We start from the raw sequence: 16,979 nt of genomic DNA on the forward strand, positions 1-16,979 counted from the left end.
TGACTATTCTGGCCATTGAAAATTTTATCTGAAAATTTTAGTAACGATTTCGATGCCAGAACAGATTTGATCTTTCTCTATACTGCCACGTTTTTTGACCGGGTTTTGGACCCCCATGTCGTCAAAGAATTAGAATCGTATACTTTTCTTTTAAAAAGGTGCAATTGTTTATCCATCATTGAGCAGCTAGATATGCTAAAATAAAATTGAACTAATACTGAAAAGTTCTTTCAGGTCATGCATACGCCAATGTTCAAATCAGCGACTCACAAAAAGAAGTAGCATTGTTGCTGTCCGTGGATGATTGGAATTATGAGGTTGTTTACTGGTTGTTTAACTCCTGGAGAAAAAACGATAGTATGGCCCTGCCAGATGTGATGGATGGCAGAATTCCATTCAGTTATCCCACCAAATTCAAAGAGATGAACACCAAGGTTTGCTCTCTGGCCAGGAAGCTCGGAGATAAGGGACCTGTGAATGAAAAAGCGGGTAAAAGGAAACTTTTGGGCAAAGACTCAGTCAGAGACGTGCTATCTGACATGATCAAAATTGTGGAGGAGGAGAACCTACCGCAATACTTTTTGGAATTTGGTATAGATGACGATGTAAATATTATTTATCATTTACTTCCAGGGTCGCTGAAGCCTGAGTGGCTTCATGATCTTGCTCAGGATGGAGGTGCGGACTGGGATGACATTGCAGATGCGATCTGGAACTTTTTGTCTCAAAGTTTTGCAGAGTCGATGGTAAGGCTTTTTTCAACTAGCATTCTTGCACATATATGTAAGCGAAATGATGAATATGTTCTGGAAACAATGACCTCAAGAGGAGAGAGTTTCATGTTTGCCTCTTCCGTTCTCTTCAATCTCTCTTTGTTTCGAGAACACATAATCCACACACCCCTCGCACACGGTTGCGAAGACACGTGTGCTGATAAGATGATAGAGCACGTAGCATCGATCTGCAGGAGAGATGATCTTGCACGTTTCAAGCAGACATTGCAAAGCAACGCAATGTGGAGGTGCAACAACCAGATCGGAAATTATGATCTTCTAAACAAGCTTCTAATCACTGTAGCCGGTGGCCATCCTCATAGTCTGTTGGAAAAGAGGGCAGAAAATGTTATATTGCTGGTAAAGAGTTTGTTAGACTGCGGAGCTCAGCTTGGATCGATGTATTTAATAGACCGGTCATTGACAGTCCTTGAACATGCTGTAAATTGTGTTGAAGATGACGACACTACAAAAAGGGTTGTAGAATTTTTGCTCAAGGAATGCAACGCAGGACAACAATTGATAAATACTCCAAACAAATATGATTCTGAACGGACTCCTCTTCATGTTGCTTCTCAGCGGGGTTACGCTAATACGTGTCATTTGCTTCTTGAGCACGGAGCTAATGCAGATGTTCAAGATAAGCAGAACCGGACTGCTTTGTACATTGCTTCTGAGAATGGGCATACTGACACGTGTCGTTTCCTTCTTGAGCACGGAGCTAATGCAGATGTTCAAGATGACCGAAAACGGACACCTCTGCACATTGCTGTTAGGCGTGGGAATGATGCACTTGTAAATGTATTAATGAAACAAGAGAAAATTGGTGATGTACTTGAATTAAAAGACGATTTGGGAAAAAGCCCTTTAGATATGGCGGTTGAGGAGGACGACGATATAAAATTAATAGCAAAGTTGATATCAAAGTTCAGATCCCCTGAAGATTATTTTGATATAGTGGATCTGCAACAGCTTCTACGTTACTCTTTTCTGGAAGGGTCTGACCGTATTGTTGACATTTTGTTAGAGAAGGGAACAAAACTGCCAGCTGGTGAATGTGATGATGAAGGAAAATCAGTTTTGCATTTGGCTGCTATGTGTGAAGATGTCGACAAAGCAATTACAATGTTCAACATTGCATTTGAACATATTGGTAAAAACGAAAGCTTGGTGCTCAAGTGCGACAAAAGAGGGAGGACTGCTCTCCACGAGGCCGCTTTGAATGGAAATGAACAGCTCTGCCGTCGTTTGATGTCCATAAATCCAAAAGTAGCATATTTGAAAGACAGGGATGGCCGGAACCCTCTATACGACGCAGCTAGCGCAAAACATGATGAGAGATATATTATACAGATGTTACTTAATGTATATTCCGTCAAAGATATTTTTCTAAATGATTTCACAGATCGGAACGGCTTGACACCATTGCACATTGCTGCTTCACAAGGGAAAGGCAGCCTGGTCAGATTCCTCCTTTATCTTGCACAACGAGGCGTGGAATATTTGAAGCTAAGTGATTTCCTTGGTCAAACAGCTCTTCATAAGGCTGCAAATTGTGGAGACTACGATACACTAGAAACTCTGTTGAATGAAGGTGCCCATCCATTGGAAGAACGGGATTGTGATGGTCGGATTGCACTTCATTATGCTGTGAAAGCCAAAACTGAAGGAGACAAAAGTAAATTGATTGACTTGTTATTACAGAAATGCAAAACTGATGAAGAGAAATGGCTCTTCTTGTGGGCTTCTGCAGCAGGCATAGGTACCGCTGACGAGAGTCTCAGCAATGATGATCCACTTCACCAATTCCTCGTAAATAAAAGGAATGAAATTAAAGGGAATTTGAAGACTAAGAATTTGTTGAAAACAGCTATTTCTGCCGGAGATATAGAAATGACTAAAGAATTGATTGCTAGAGGTTATCCAATTGCAGATATTTCGGATCCAGAATGGAGGGGAAAATTAACAGAAGAAAAAGAAAAGAATGTAAAGAAAGGTACCTTTTAAGTCCTTCCTGGACAACATTAGTCAATATTTACATGATATCTGCCTTTAGATTTATGGATGCTTGTTCTGTTTGCAGTTTTAAGGCAACTTGAAAGGATTGCTGAACAAGCGAATGACCAACCAACAGTGTTAGACAATCTCGGTAAACAAAAATTAGCACTTCTTTAATTCAGGAGTTATCGACTTTATCATTTCAACCTATTATTTTTTTCAATTTTTAATCTTAAGTTTTACGAATTGATCAGGGAGAATTGACTATGCACAAGGTCTTGCTGCATTACTTTTGAATCCTTACATAAAACCTCCCATTGTTGTTGGAATTACTGGAACCTGGGGAATGGGAAAGTCGAGTTTAATGGTTCAGGTATCATATAATTGGCTTTTAGGCTTATTGGAAAGAACTTGTTTCATTGTAAATCACTTCATCTAACGTTATTTCGGGATTTTTTAAATGATTCAGACAGAAAGTATTATGCTTAAAACAGCAGCTCAAATGGCATTGTTGCCATATGCAAAATTATCAGGTTTAGCTTCAGAATTACCCGAGATCACAACCTTTGAATTATCCAAAAAAGGGAAAAAGAAATATGAAGAAATAAAGAGATATGTGGACTTTGAACAAAACAGCAATGCAGTTTTATTTTGTACCATCATGGATAAAATTTTGAGGTGGTTAAAGAAAAGCACAAAAACGAAGTCCGAAGCAGAGGTAAAATTTTCAACACCAAGATAAATTTCGCTGCTCCTTCATTGTAAAAATTAATATACTCTGAACCTTATATTGAGTAACAAGTTTGTTTTCCAGAACGGACATATTAAGCAAGACTCTCTTGTGGAATTCCTAAATAGTTACAAAGTTAAATATCGTAAAATGTTCAAATCACTTGCTGCAATGGATAACACAGGCATGGTAAGAATGCTAGTTTACCATAAAGGTGCTTTAGTTTTAAGCAATTTAATAATTGACACTAGTGAACTCTTTGAAACTTGATTTTTAAGTGTAAATATTTATTCTTGTTTTCAGTTCACAACAAGAATCAGAGAAGATCAAGAACAACAAAAATCAAAATCAATGTGGAAAATGGTGAGGACCTAAGCCTAATTAAGAAGCATTTTAATATGTTTTTATCTTAAAGACTCACTTTTGTTGCAGTTTACAACTAATTATCAACAATCAAAACCAAGTCTCCAAAAATCAAAAACAGATTTCCTAGTACAGGAAAGCATCCCATCTGTTTTGACTGTTCAGTATAATGCATGGAAATATAAAAACGAAACAGAAGCATTGGCAGGAATGGCAGTTGAGATCACCAAAGAGTTGGAGGGTACTATGACTCAGGCTCAGTGGCTCTCCACTTGTTGGAGAAATACTTGGGACAAGAAAAAATACAATATATGGGTTGAAATTATTTACCCATGCCTTCTTGTAGTGGTTTTGGCATGCACTATTACTTGGATTTTATGGGTTATTTTGGACAAGTCAAACAAGCTTAAGGATTGGGACATACCGAAATATGCATGTTTACCAGTAGGTATAATCATTATTGGATGGAAGGTCACAAAGTCAGTACTAGCAATTTTAAAACCAGTGAGTACTCAGTTAATGAGCTACATATCATTCCCAGATCACACAGATAAATTGGGTTATCAGGAAAGGGTGATATCAGATATCACTTTTTTGAAAGATGAAATCGGCAAAAGGCCATATATTGTTTTCAAGGCGTATTCCTGTGTATTAACTATGATTTCTACACTGTGGCTCCTATTTTTTGAGTGGTGGGTTGCACTCTTGCCTTTCCATTGTAGAATCTTTGGGGAGAAGACCATGATGATTCCAAAAATAGCCCCTGCATTTGGCACTAACCTGCGAATAATTGTTTTTATTGAAGACCTTGATCGGTGTCAAGAATCTGTGATTTTGGAGGTATCTATTAATTAATTTATTTGTATTTCTGTCTAACAGTAATCTTTAGTGCAATCTATACACTAGTTGAAACAACGTTTGTGTCCCATTCCAGAATTTTAATACAATTATACAATTGGCACAGGTTTTATCAGCCATCAATCTTGTTTTGGCAGTGTGTGAAATAAGCGTGGTGCTAGGAATTGACAAAGGACACATAGAAAGAGCAGTAGTTGGTAAACATGGAGATATGGAAACTAATAGGTCAAATATGGATAATCAGGAAATAGCAGAAAAGTATCTACAAAAAATAATACAACTTCCACTCAACCTCCCTGACCCTAGCGAAGAGCAGTCCAGAAAGTTTTTGGAAGGACAACTGGGTGTTTTCAAAGAACAAAATGAAGATGCTGATTCAGAATTAAGACAAGGCACAAGCATGGCCAAACCATCAAGACAAAAAACATTTTCAAGACAGAAAACATTTTTATCAGGTACGAATAAAGTATTAATGCAAGAATTTAGAAGACGAGGAAGAATTGTCATATTTTGATTTAAATGTTTTAACTGTAAATATGTTACTAAATAGTATTTAATGTCAAACATTTGTTGATTACAGATGCTAAGAAGTCAAAATCATCTTTATGGGATGATTCAGAAAGATCAGAACCAGAACCTACAACCACGGCTGCCAGATGTAGCAATACAAGGTTTCAACTTTTAAAAGGGAAGATTACAAAAATATTTTGTGGTGGGTGTTTGAATAAATTTAGGAAGCATTATTTGATTTAATATTTTTGTTTCATAAGATTGATGTATCACGAAGAAGAATAAATATTTAATTAGAATATAATGAATAAGTAAAATAATTGTGATATTATTTTATTTTTTATAATTCGTATAATTTATTAAATAATTTAAAATTTTATTTATTAAGATAAATTTTTCGCTATCAGCTATATAATATGGAGTACGAAATTTGTAAGCACAAAAGATATTTGCTTTGTTTTGATTAATCAGTGCAGGTGAATTCTAATCTAGTGCGTTTAATCCATGTAAAGTTTACATCTATCCTAAACACTATTTTAAATGCATGGGAGTAAAAAACCAGAAGAAAAATTAGAGTTGACTTTTTATTTCCAAGTAGCTTTATATTTACTTCTTGTTCATTCAAATAGGGAGGACAGATAAAACAGAAGCAACGAGTGATGCAGCGCCAAATCAATCTAGTCAAACAAGAAGAGGTGGTCAACAAGAAGTATCCATTGGTAAGCACGTTGTAAATACAATAAGTAATTAACAAATCCTTAACTTTGGTTTTAAGTTCTACATTCTTTATAAAATTTATTTCTAGAGTTAAATGCTATAATATATTTTTGATAGTTTACAAATGTTTATGTAGGTAACAGAAATCATTGGTCCGGGATTCCTATTACAGAGATGCTATTCGTCAAGTATAGTAAAGGCGAACAAGATGCATTTTGTTACTTTCAGAATCTGGCAACTGATAGTAGAAAACTTCCTCGAGAGTGGAAGCGGCATCTCAATTATCATAGACTAGTGTGGTACATAATTTATCTAACAGGAGAATACAAGGACCTAGCAGGCTGGCAGGTACAATTGATTACATGGATATTTATTTGTTGGGAATGGCGAGAAAACATGGACTTTATCATTCAGGTATACAAAGCTTCAATTATTTAATTTCTTGTGTCCCAGTTTAAACTAATATATAGAGAAGATTTGACTATCAAAATATTGAAATATGTTTTTTTTTCTACAGAACTGGAACCACATTAGGACTTTGAAAAGTTTTTCGTCCAATGGACCTTCATTGCAAATGATTATAGAGCATTTTATGGAACTTGATAATGATGAGCAGATCTTGAAGATGACAGGGACTGGCCATAAAAAAGAAGAAACAGAAAAGACCGATGTTTCTACAGAAAAAAAAAATCAGATAGAAAACAATATTGATGATCAGGAAAGAAGCAAAAGGGATGGTCCAGAAAAGTTAGACACTGTTGTGAAAGAACAACTTAGTACATTAGAGATAACATCAAACACTGAGCTGAAGAATGAAATTCAAGATCTAAAAAAAGAAATTCAAGATCTAAAAGATGGGGTCATGAAACAACAAAGTACATTAGAGATAACCCTAAAAGCTGAATTAGATAAGCTGAAGAACGAAATTCAAGAGCTAAAAGATGGGGTCATAAAAACTGAATTAGATAAGCTGAAGAAAGAAATTATTCAAGAGCTAAAAGATGGGATCATGAAACAACAAAGTTTGAAGAATGAAAAGAGGGAGGAGGAAAAGAGGACGAGGCTAAAACGTTGGGGGTCAATGAGGTCAGCATTGGACAAATATGACGTTTCCATGGAAGGCATCCAGGTTTTTCAAAGGTTTAGATTTTACTGCATAGCTGGGCATCTCTCATGGCCTTTGCTTGAACAAGTTTAGAGATAAAAGAACATTGATAATTATGAGGATTGGTAGTTCTCATGTTGCAATATGTATATGAAATATTTGTTTGTTAATTTTTTCGTTTTGTCATGTAGACTATGTTTTTAGGAAGTCTGTCTTTTGTTGTAGTAAAGACTTCTATGTATTCAGGCAATTAATGTTCTTTATCATTATATGATCAAGTGATCAAATAATATACAATTTGTTGAGAGCTGGAACAATCTGAAATAGCATTCTAAATTACTAATTTTGTGTGTTGTAAGTTTGTATGTGTATTTTACAAGCAGATCATGGAAGATAATTGAATGATTTGATAATTATAAAACTATCATAAAAAGAACTATTTCACCATTATTCTTTTATTCGATTTGTAAAAATGAATAGCATGAGTATGCCTCAAATAGGGGTCTTTAATTATAGGAAGAGAAAAATTTGAAATCTTCTCCTAATTTTGTGGAACAACCAATGCTTACAAATTGAAAATAGGATGTGGAAAAAAGGAGGGGCTGGAAATAAAGTTGTTGTTAGAGAGGTGCCGACTCATTTTTGACACCTTATGCTACCTTTGTGGTAGGCAACTCGCCACCGCTCATTGAGTGTTGGGTTCAACTTTTGATTCGACCCAATCCCTCTTTCTAAATGTACTCTTCATTTGATCTTATTTACTTGGTCGACTTTGCTCATATTTGTTCAATCTTGTGCTTGATTTATCTTCATTGGATCTTGGTTGAGTTTTCAAAAAAAATGGCACATGTTTGCATAATTTTTTTCCCTCTTTTTTCACATTTTACTCCAATATTTCCTTCCAAGATTTAGGGCTACAACCTCCACCAATTGTTCCTTAAAATATTGAGAAATGGCTACTAGCCACAATAATCTAAGTAGATGCATGGGGACCTACCTTTAAAATATCATAAGTGGACAAACCTTGCTAAAATTTTTCCTTGCTTTCTTAGAGATGTCAAAATTCAAAATCATGCATTTGTAAAAGTAGAAACTAAAACCATGCCTATGGTTACACTTGAAATAATCCTTGGTGAGAAGCCTTTACATAATCTTAGTTGTATTAGGTTATATCCTTATTCACCTAGTCCAATATTTGATGATGATTGCATGTGTCTTGTTTCCTAGTAAGAGCTAAATCATAGAGAAATGTATCAAAAAGGTGAAATAAAACAATGTGTCAAAACAATAAAATAAAAGAATGTAAGTCGAAGTGATAAAATACAAAGCTATATTAAAATGAGTTGAAATACCTATCAAATCTGAAAGAAGAAACTTTCTTTTGTCAAGCTTGATGTCTCCAAGTTATTCCCTTCCATTATCTACTCCTAATCCCTATTACTATGTCCACTATGAGTCATTCTATGTTTATTCCTGTGATAGGACACCATTTTCCCCATTGTATTATTTTCCTTGACTTGATAAGAAAACCAAATATATTATCATTTTTCACTTCAACAATTAATTCCCTAATTCTCACATGAATGACTTCCTCCTATAATACCTCAAAATATAAATAAAACTATGCTTTCACCATAATTGTATTATCCTTGGGGAAAATTTAATGTTACATCCTTGAATGACCCATTTGGGGCAATGAGTAGATACCTCCCTTTGATCTTCATCATCACTTATCTACTAAATCTAGTGGTTTCTCAACATCCATATGTTATCTTCAACCTTGATGTTACTTTATCTTACAATCCATCATCTAACAAACTGAAGCCTTTAGTCTCATTATAAAATCAACTCAATTTTTCTCACTAGTTTATCACTAGTTTCCTCATGATTCGTCACCATTAATTTACATTATCTTTTCAACTGCTCTTGGGGGAAAGTCCTATGATATCCTCCTACTCACTTTTTTATCATGGAATAACTTAAAAGGGAATAACATTTAGCTTCCCTTGTGATCTTATTTTGTATTTGTCCCATCTTATATTTTATTTTTTGTTGCTATTTGAGCTTCCCACTTGATTATGTTCCTTAATTATCTATTATCAAACTTCCATTAGTATATTTTTTATTAAGATAAACGGGTTTTACATGGACCCGAAACCAAAAGTTTAACAGCAGTCGGCCATCAACCAAACAGACATGAAACAACATCAAAACAGGGGAGCAACCCCGAGTAGACACTAAAGAAAAGGAAACGAATACAAATAAGACAAAACAAATATCTCTTAGTTAAGAAGAGGACCAGATCCTTGTTCTTTTGGATGGAAATCTTCTTGATTTCCTCCAGCTCCTCCATAATGAATCTGGAGGTACCCTTGTTGCTGCTTCTGCTCCTGGTTCTGGAACTAGGTCCAGTGGTTTTGCTGCCTCCAACAACCATATCATCTCCTCCAAGATCTTTCATCGGTTCACTGTTGTAGGATCTATAATCAGCAACCATGGAATTAATCTTTTCGAGAGCTCCTCAATACTATTGTTCATGGTTTCTTTGCTTAGGTCGACCAGGTTTTTGAGATTTTTCTTAATCTCTACCATGGATTGCTCCACCTTATCAATCCTTTGTTTGTGATTGCATTTCATCACCTCAACATCTTGGGAGAGTTTTTGTGTCATAATCATGAGTTTCTTCGGTTTGTTGGGGCCAAGGAAAGTAGTGAAGATATCAATTATCTCTTTAACCCCCATTTTGAGGGTATCAATTTCATGCTCAACCCACTTCCGGCAGCTTTCCTAGCTTCTAGTAGCTTCCATTAGTATGTTAACCATAGTTGAACCATATATATTTTAGGGAGTGAATCCCCATCGTTTCTTTCTATAAAAAATAGTCGGTTACAAGTTTCAAACAATATATGTTATATATCAAAAGTCATGCATTTACATACTTAAAAACATATATATGTAAGCATATATGTCTGTGCATGTGTACACAACAAACATAGAATGTGTGCACATGTGTGTGTGTGTGTGTGTGTGTGTGTGTGTGTGTATACACACATATATATAGACACACAATGTGTGTGTGTGTGTGCACGCACACATGTGTTATTAGGGTTTCAAAATTGTTGTTTAGGGTTTTAGTTTAATAGGCATTGCATCTATACATGTATATATATGTACACACACACATTTTAACATTAAAAATGGTTGTTTAGGGTTTCAAAATAGTTATTTAGGGAATTTCAATTCGACATTTGAGGATAAAAATAAATGGTTATACTTATTTTTATGGACAAGTTTATGTGTATATATATTTGAAGCTTAGAATGTCAAATTTAAGTCACATAAACAAATATAAATTGACATGTACATACTTATATGTATGTATATATGCGCATGTGTGTGTGTGTATGTGTTGATTTTATTTGGTAGATTGAATCAAATAATCATGTTTTACCCTAGGGGAGTATAATGTACATTTCACAAGTACTTTAAGTAAGCTTGGTGATAATATAAAGGTTTTATACAATTAAAAATTAAAATTATGTTTCTTTGTTTGTCAAAAAATCTTCAAAGTCCTAAGCACTTAATACAAAAGCCTTTATTATCTCAAAAGATTAGGTTATTCTTAGGTAAGAAACTTTCTTTGAAGGAGTCACAACCTCAAAGAATTTGAGGGTTTTTTGTTGTTATTGACCAAGTCTATTTTCATAGAAGACATAGAGGCTACTTTTTTGCCCACTTGTAGGGAATGTTGTAGAACGAATAAAGAGGTATGGCATGTTGCATATAGGTGGATATAAGTTACAAATACTCTTGCATGTCTTACCCATGTATTTGAAGGTGTCAAAGGTGCAAGTTCTATGTGGTTGAATTCCATATTTTTTCATTACATTACGTATTACAAGTGTTGGAATCAATGAACACTAAGAGGGGGGGTGAATCAATGTTCTGCAATTTATAACTTTCTTGATCTGATTCTTAAACCACCTGATGCAAATGAATAAAAGTAAAGTGCAAAAAGATCAATTCAAACAACCACAAAACCATAACACCAAATTTTTTACGTGGAAACCCAGAAGGGGAAAAACCATGGTGGAATTAAGACCCACAATATTAAAATACTATGATCAAGAGTATAATAATATTACAAGGGGAATGGACATGCATTCGGGCACACTGCCTAGAGCTCACTGCTCAGATACAAAAGAGGGCTACAACCCCCGGAGGACTCACTGTCCTACAAATATTTACAAATAACAACTTGAATGTCTGAATTGATGAATAACATCTAAAAATGCCAAAGTACAATTCCAATTAAGCACAAAGTATCTTTCTTCCCTTGTTTTGGCACATTGCTATGTTCTTCTCTACTCTATCATACACTGGAGCATAAATCCAAAGATAGTGCACATGAAAATATTCACAGACACTCATACAATCTTTTCACACGATCACCAAAATGATCAAACAAATCTGTCTTATATATCTACATCACTTGATCTAGGTCACCAACACGTCGACTCCAAAAATATTTTCAAAACATGAAATGTGTAACAAGAAGTTGGATCAATCCGATTACAAATGCACATGCAGACCAAAACAAATTGATTATATTCTTCACATATTTCATCTCGACAACCACGAACTCATACTTAATCAACAAAATCATTCCAAAGATTCTGCATAACATGCTAAACCATTAATCATCTAAATAACCCTGTTCTTCCTAAAATGCTAGATACCGGATCATGAATCTTGCATGAGAATCAATAACAAAGGCTAAGATTGAGAACTAAGTTATTCCAATCATTGAATCAACTATCTCTTCCAGCACAAGGAAAAATGTGCACCCAAAATTGAGTTCTACTCAATGTACTCGAACACTGTGTTTCACCTTCCAGACTTACGCAAAGCTATCGGTAGGATGATTATGCATAATCTGGATGAAGCTTCTAATCTGAGTTGTCATCAATTACAACCTCTAAACAATCCTAAAGTACTAATCTCCTCCATTGTAATGTCTCTTTCCAAAAATATCCCCCTTTGGCATTGATGGCAAGACTTGGTGAAAAATGAAGTGATAAGCCAAAAATGTCATATACTGCAAAATTTAAAAAATGCAAGATTTTGGATTCCAATAGGCCCCCCTTGAGAGTATGCAACATTTTTCACTTCTCTCTTCCCCCCTTTGACATTAATGGAAAAGGTAGGTATTTGCTCGAAATTCTACATACTAGGGTATACACAACTTACAAAGATTTAAAGATGTCTGCAAAAATAGTCTTCAAGGACTGTAAATGATCATCCCAACCTTTCTTCAGGATCTCAAAAATGTTGATGAGAGAACTAAAAAAATGTGCATGCATTTTTTCTCCACTGAGGTCTAAAGGAACACTCTTATTCAGTGCATTCATGACATCCTGTTGACTGCTAAGTAAGGTATCCAGTTGGGGAGTGATTAGGTTCCTCAGCGCTCCCACTCTACCAACTATTTTATCTTTCTCTTGATTCAAGCTCTTTATTTTAGCTAGTAGAGACATTACCTGAGCTTCATAATGACTAGCAAAAATATCGTGGGGGCATAGGATTGAGATATACTAGCTAGTTGTCCTTCACATTCCTTGATCTTCTTATCAAGCTCTATAGTGAACTTCGATAATAGAAGACATGACTTGAAGATTTTTCCTCCTTCATTCAATTCCTCCTAAATTCCCTTCACATCAGTAATCAAATTGATCCTATCACCTTCAACCATCCTCAAAACTCTCCTTAACTTCATGGCATTGAAATGGTTCAGTACTTTTACATCAATAACTTTCTCTAGGGATTTAAAATGGGAGTCCACAAACTTAAGCATATTTCTCAACTTGTTGGGGGGTGAGTCAAGTGTGTCTTGCTTGAAGGATGGGAAAATTTTCTCAAGAGCACTTGTAGCTAAGGATATAAGCTCTTTGTCCTAAGTGTGGGACTTCAATAAGTCTTCACTACCTTTAGCTTTAGCAATTACCACAAATTTGAGTGCTTGCACAAAAGATAAGAAATTAAGATTGATAGGCCCTTGGATGAGATTTGTGTTGCTTATTATTTTCTTGCCCTTTTTAGATTCCAGTGTCTCTTGCCACCGGAACCTGTCCATCCTTTCCTTCATCCTTCTCCTTCTCTCCCTTCTCTGTATCATCTCCCTTTTGATTATTAACCTCCTCAGCTTCTTTTTTTGATTCAACTATCATCATTGAAGGATTCTAAGCTTCTTCACCAAAGTCTGGAATCTTCTGATTGTCATCAATATCATCTGTAGTAGTAACTTTTTCATTTGTCTATTCATCGATTTTTGCAATTTTCGGCTCATCTCCTATGGGTGGCATCCCAAGGACTTCTGGAACAGACTTTTGAACACCGTCCTAAGATTTCTCTAGAACTACATCATACTCATACTTTTTAAGTATTTCCCTTAAAATTTGTCGTGCCTCCTTGTGTACGTCCTCATTCTTGCCAGCCATTATTTTGTCTACTCTGGTTTTGCTTCTAAATCTTTCTTTATTTTCTGTAAGAATTCTATCAACATCTATCTTGACAATTACCAGACAGAGTTGCACTAGCTCATATTCCCTTATTATCTCCTCTTCTATCCTAGCAGTTTCTTTTCTCAAATCCAAAATATCATACAAACTTTTTGGAACTTCATATGCAATTTCTATAAGCACCCTGTTATACTTATTCAAATATACGATTATAACCTCTTCTAATGATCTATTTCCTTTGTCATCCAATCGATCATAAAATTGAGATTTCAAGCAATTTGAGATTACCTTATTCTATTATTTCTTCCTTCAATTTCTTAAGAGTTATGCCGGATTGTTAAACTTCAACTCTGGGCTTCTTGCTAGGCTAACCTTCACCGAAAGGTTGCATCTTGACAACCTTGGCATCAGTAGCACTCTTCTTGAATTCTCTCAATGTTTCATCTGATTTAGTCTCATCTTTCACAGTGGCTGCCACATAAACTCTTCTTGGTTTTAATTCCTTCCTTTTCCTTGCTCCATGAGATGGTTTGGATTGAGGCTTTGGTGGAGAGACAAGCTTTTGAACACTAGATGAAGGTGTTGATTTCCTTGTTTGCCTTGGCTTGGGTGAATGAGTTTTCAGTTTAGTCTTCTTTGGTTTGACCATATCTTCCTCTTTCAAGATGTTCCTCTTATTGGCTCTTCACACCACCTCCTTTGTAACTCCCCTATTCTTTGCTATCTGCTCCACTTCCTTCCTTATTCTTCTCTGCATCCCAGGTTTGGTGAATTGGGAGTGTAGGCTTAAGCGTTTCTCCTTATATGTCTCGAATCTTTCCCCTGATTTGTCTACTGGTTTTCTCAAAAGGTGTTGAGCATACGCATTAAGAGTATCACCATTAACTTCATACCCCATGCACATGATGCATGTTGTCTTGGGTTCAACAACCTCTATTAAGCATCGAGGTCCACTATGAAGCATATGGTGTCTTCATACTTTTCAACAATTTCTTTAGGGACCCTTTCCCTACTTTTCATCATGCTTTGGAAGGTTTTGAATTATCCCCATAGAATATCTTTCTAGGTTTGTGCATCTCCTAAACCTTCTAGAGTTTCTTTTATTTGCACCACCACCAACCTGTCATAGGTCCATTGAACTTTGTCTACACTAGGGACCTCATTCATGAAATAGAAGTATAAGTAGATAATCAGGGTACCAAATTTGAATGCATGCTTCTTGTTTTCCTTTATCTTCTTCAGATTGTTAAAGAGCTCACTTTGGAGCACCCCACACAGATCATACAACTTGTCTTCTTTAACAATTTGATAGGCAACATAAATGGTCGTACTAGATACTGAGTTGTCTCTGCTGGATTGATAGACCTTTTAGACCGTCACCATGGATGCAAACCTGACATCATATTCAACAATATCGTTCATTATCATCGATCTCCCATTATGTTTGGAAATGGTTGCCTTTGTCATGGTCTGGTTCTTTACATTCCTTAGGCCAGGAACTTCACCAGTTGGATTGAAGCATGTTATGGCTTTGATTTCTTGCTTTGTGATCTTGTATGACTTGTTAAGCCATATGAATTCATCATGAACTCTGCTCAGAATGTACCTAGCCCATTCGAGTTTGTAAAAAAATGAAAAGTTTACGAATTGAATGAAACCCTTGTCCTGGAGAGATTTGAATTAGGGTTTAGGTTTCCCATTCTATCTATCATGTGCTCTGTGTAAAGTTTCATCATTTCAACGTTCCCATGCTCTGTGTAAAGTTTCATCTTCAATGTTGCACTGGATATAAGCCCTAATATATTAAACATGCAAAACACCATACATAATGGATGAAAATGATCCTTTTGGATCATCTTCCATCGATTTATATGGGTGTTTCTTAAACTTCGGCCTTGCCCTATCAGTTATGTCAACAACCAATGGAGTTGCCACACCAGATGATGCCATTGTCAAAATCTAGGTTATAAACATTGAAAATTGTCGAACTCTAAAAATATCTTTTAGTCTCCAACCGGATGCAAGAAATCTTTGTCGAATCTCTTCAAAGCTCAGGGTTCACTGCACAGTCTTCTTCACCAAACTCTCCTGCTCTTTTTCTTTGAATGCAATGTGAGAAATGAGAGTTAAATCACCCTTTTATCCACCACATACCTAAATTTTAGGTATAATAAATTCTCAACCATAACTCTTCTGGATTCTCTATATCTCATGAATATTATTATGGAGTCTTAATTATCATAGTATTCTAGAGATCCTTTAGGATCGACTATATAATCATTCACAAACATCTGCAATCTACCCCAGCCAGTTACAGATCTCAGAAAGGGGTTTTTTAGAATCTGCATGAAAAGCTTCTTATTTACCAGATGAGGTTCCAGCACTCGAATCAAGTGCGGACTCATTCACTACATCTGAATCACCCTTTTTTGATCCATTTCTTCTTGTACTACTCTCTGATCTCTTCAACGTTCGCTTTCCCCTTATCATATGACTTGTTCTTGTCTATTGGACCATTCTTATTCATATTCTTGCTTCTGTAGAATTTTGCAATTTGATTGGATTTGTTGCAAGAATAGCACGGTGGGTGCCAAAATATCGTGTCTGTGAAGTGTGATATCTACAGCTGCAACACAAACACTCAATAGATCATTACAAGCATGGTTAGCAAATTTAAAGCAAAGAAAGATAAAACCATGGCAAAGTGATCTATCGCCTCCTAAGAGATGCGAGTGTGGATATGCTCTTAGATCTGGATAAGAAAATTCTAGTGACTTGACTACACCTAGATGGAGGATTTGAAATGATAATGATGCATTTAAGCTAGAAAAGAGAATGATTAAGCTACATGATTCAACGATTATGCTAGAAAATGATCAAATTAAGCTAGATCTAAGATGCAATTGCCTATAATAACAATGCTCAAATGATATGCTAAAATATATGCCTATAGTAACAATGCCTAAAATGCAAATGAGATGGATGAATTGTGCTCCAACATGGGGGATATTTATAGGATTTCCAAGTTCAGGGGTGAGGTGGCAAGAATCAACGGTCAAGATTGTGTCTGAAGATATCAATGGTGAAATTGGTGGTTGGAAAAGAGGTTGGAGGAAAGGGGACATTTGTGATCTCTGTGGTGACAAGTGTCAAGGAGCTTCCAAGAGAGGGGACATGTGGCCCAAGAATTCCATGTGTCTCAAGGGGAGAGTATCCACACCATAGGAGGTTAGAATGTGCAAGCTAAGATAGGGCTAATTAAACCCAGGGTTAGCTGGAATGGGTTAGGTTTAGGAGTGGTTAGAAGTTAGGAGGCATGTGGGGAATTCGAATTTAAAAATTCAAATAATAAGAAAAGGCTAATTAACTTTCAACAACCCATAAATTGATTTGTTTTAATGAATTAG

At 35.7% G+C, this 16,979-nt stretch overlaps 1 protein-coding gene across 2 annotated transcripts; it reads left to right on the plus strand.

Annotated features, from left to right (window-relative positions):
* Nucleotides 1–235: 235 nt before the first annotated feature.
* Nucleotides 236–7,371, plus strand: LOC131065976 (uncharacterized). Of its 2 annotated transcripts, none has more exons than XR_009371508.1 (12): nt 236–2,769; nt 2,857–2,922; nt 3,026–3,144; nt 3,241–3,489; nt 3,586–3,690; nt 3,805–3,864; nt 3,934–4,704; nt 4,829–5,177; nt 5,303–5,434; nt 5,862–5,951; nt 6,093–6,363; nt 6,467–6,599. XR_009371508.1 is itself a non-coding variant. In XM_059216490.1 (12 exons), the coding sequence occupies exons 1-12, from the start codon at nt 360–362 to the stop codon at nt 7,145–7,147; spliced, it is 5,310 nt and encodes a 1,769-aa protein (XP_059072473.1). In that variant the 5' UTR covers nt 236–359; the 3' UTR covers nt 7,148–7,371. The 2 variants fall into 2 exon arrangements, 1 of the variants encoding a protein (XP_059072473.1); XM_059216490.1 differs by having other exon boundaries at nt 6,086–6,363; nt 6,467–7,371.
* Nucleotides 7,372–16,979: the final 9,608 nt, after the last annotated feature.

Source organism: Cryptomeria japonica, chromosome 2, assembly GCF_030272615.1.
Source record: "Cryptomeria japonica chromosome 2, Sugi_1.0, whole genome shotgun sequence".
Taxonomy (NCBI): Eukaryota; Viridiplantae; Streptophyta; class Pinopsida; order Cupressales; family Cupressaceae; genus Cryptomeria; species Cryptomeria japonica.

Bases quoted from the DNA above. Each gene is read 5' to 3' on its own strand.
- LOC131065976 (XM_059216490.1), top strand. From the start codon at position 360: ATGGCCCTGCCAGATGTGATGGATGGCAGAATTCCATTCAGTTATCCC. The intron at 3,691-3,804 runs GTAAGAATGCTA...TCTTGTTTTCAG, and splicing joins CAATGGATAACACAGGCATG to TTCACAACAAGAATCAGAGA. The intron at 5,178-5,302 runs GTACGAATAAAG...TGTTGATTACAG, and splicing joins ACAGAAAACATTTTTATCAG to ATGCTAAGAAGTCAAAATCA.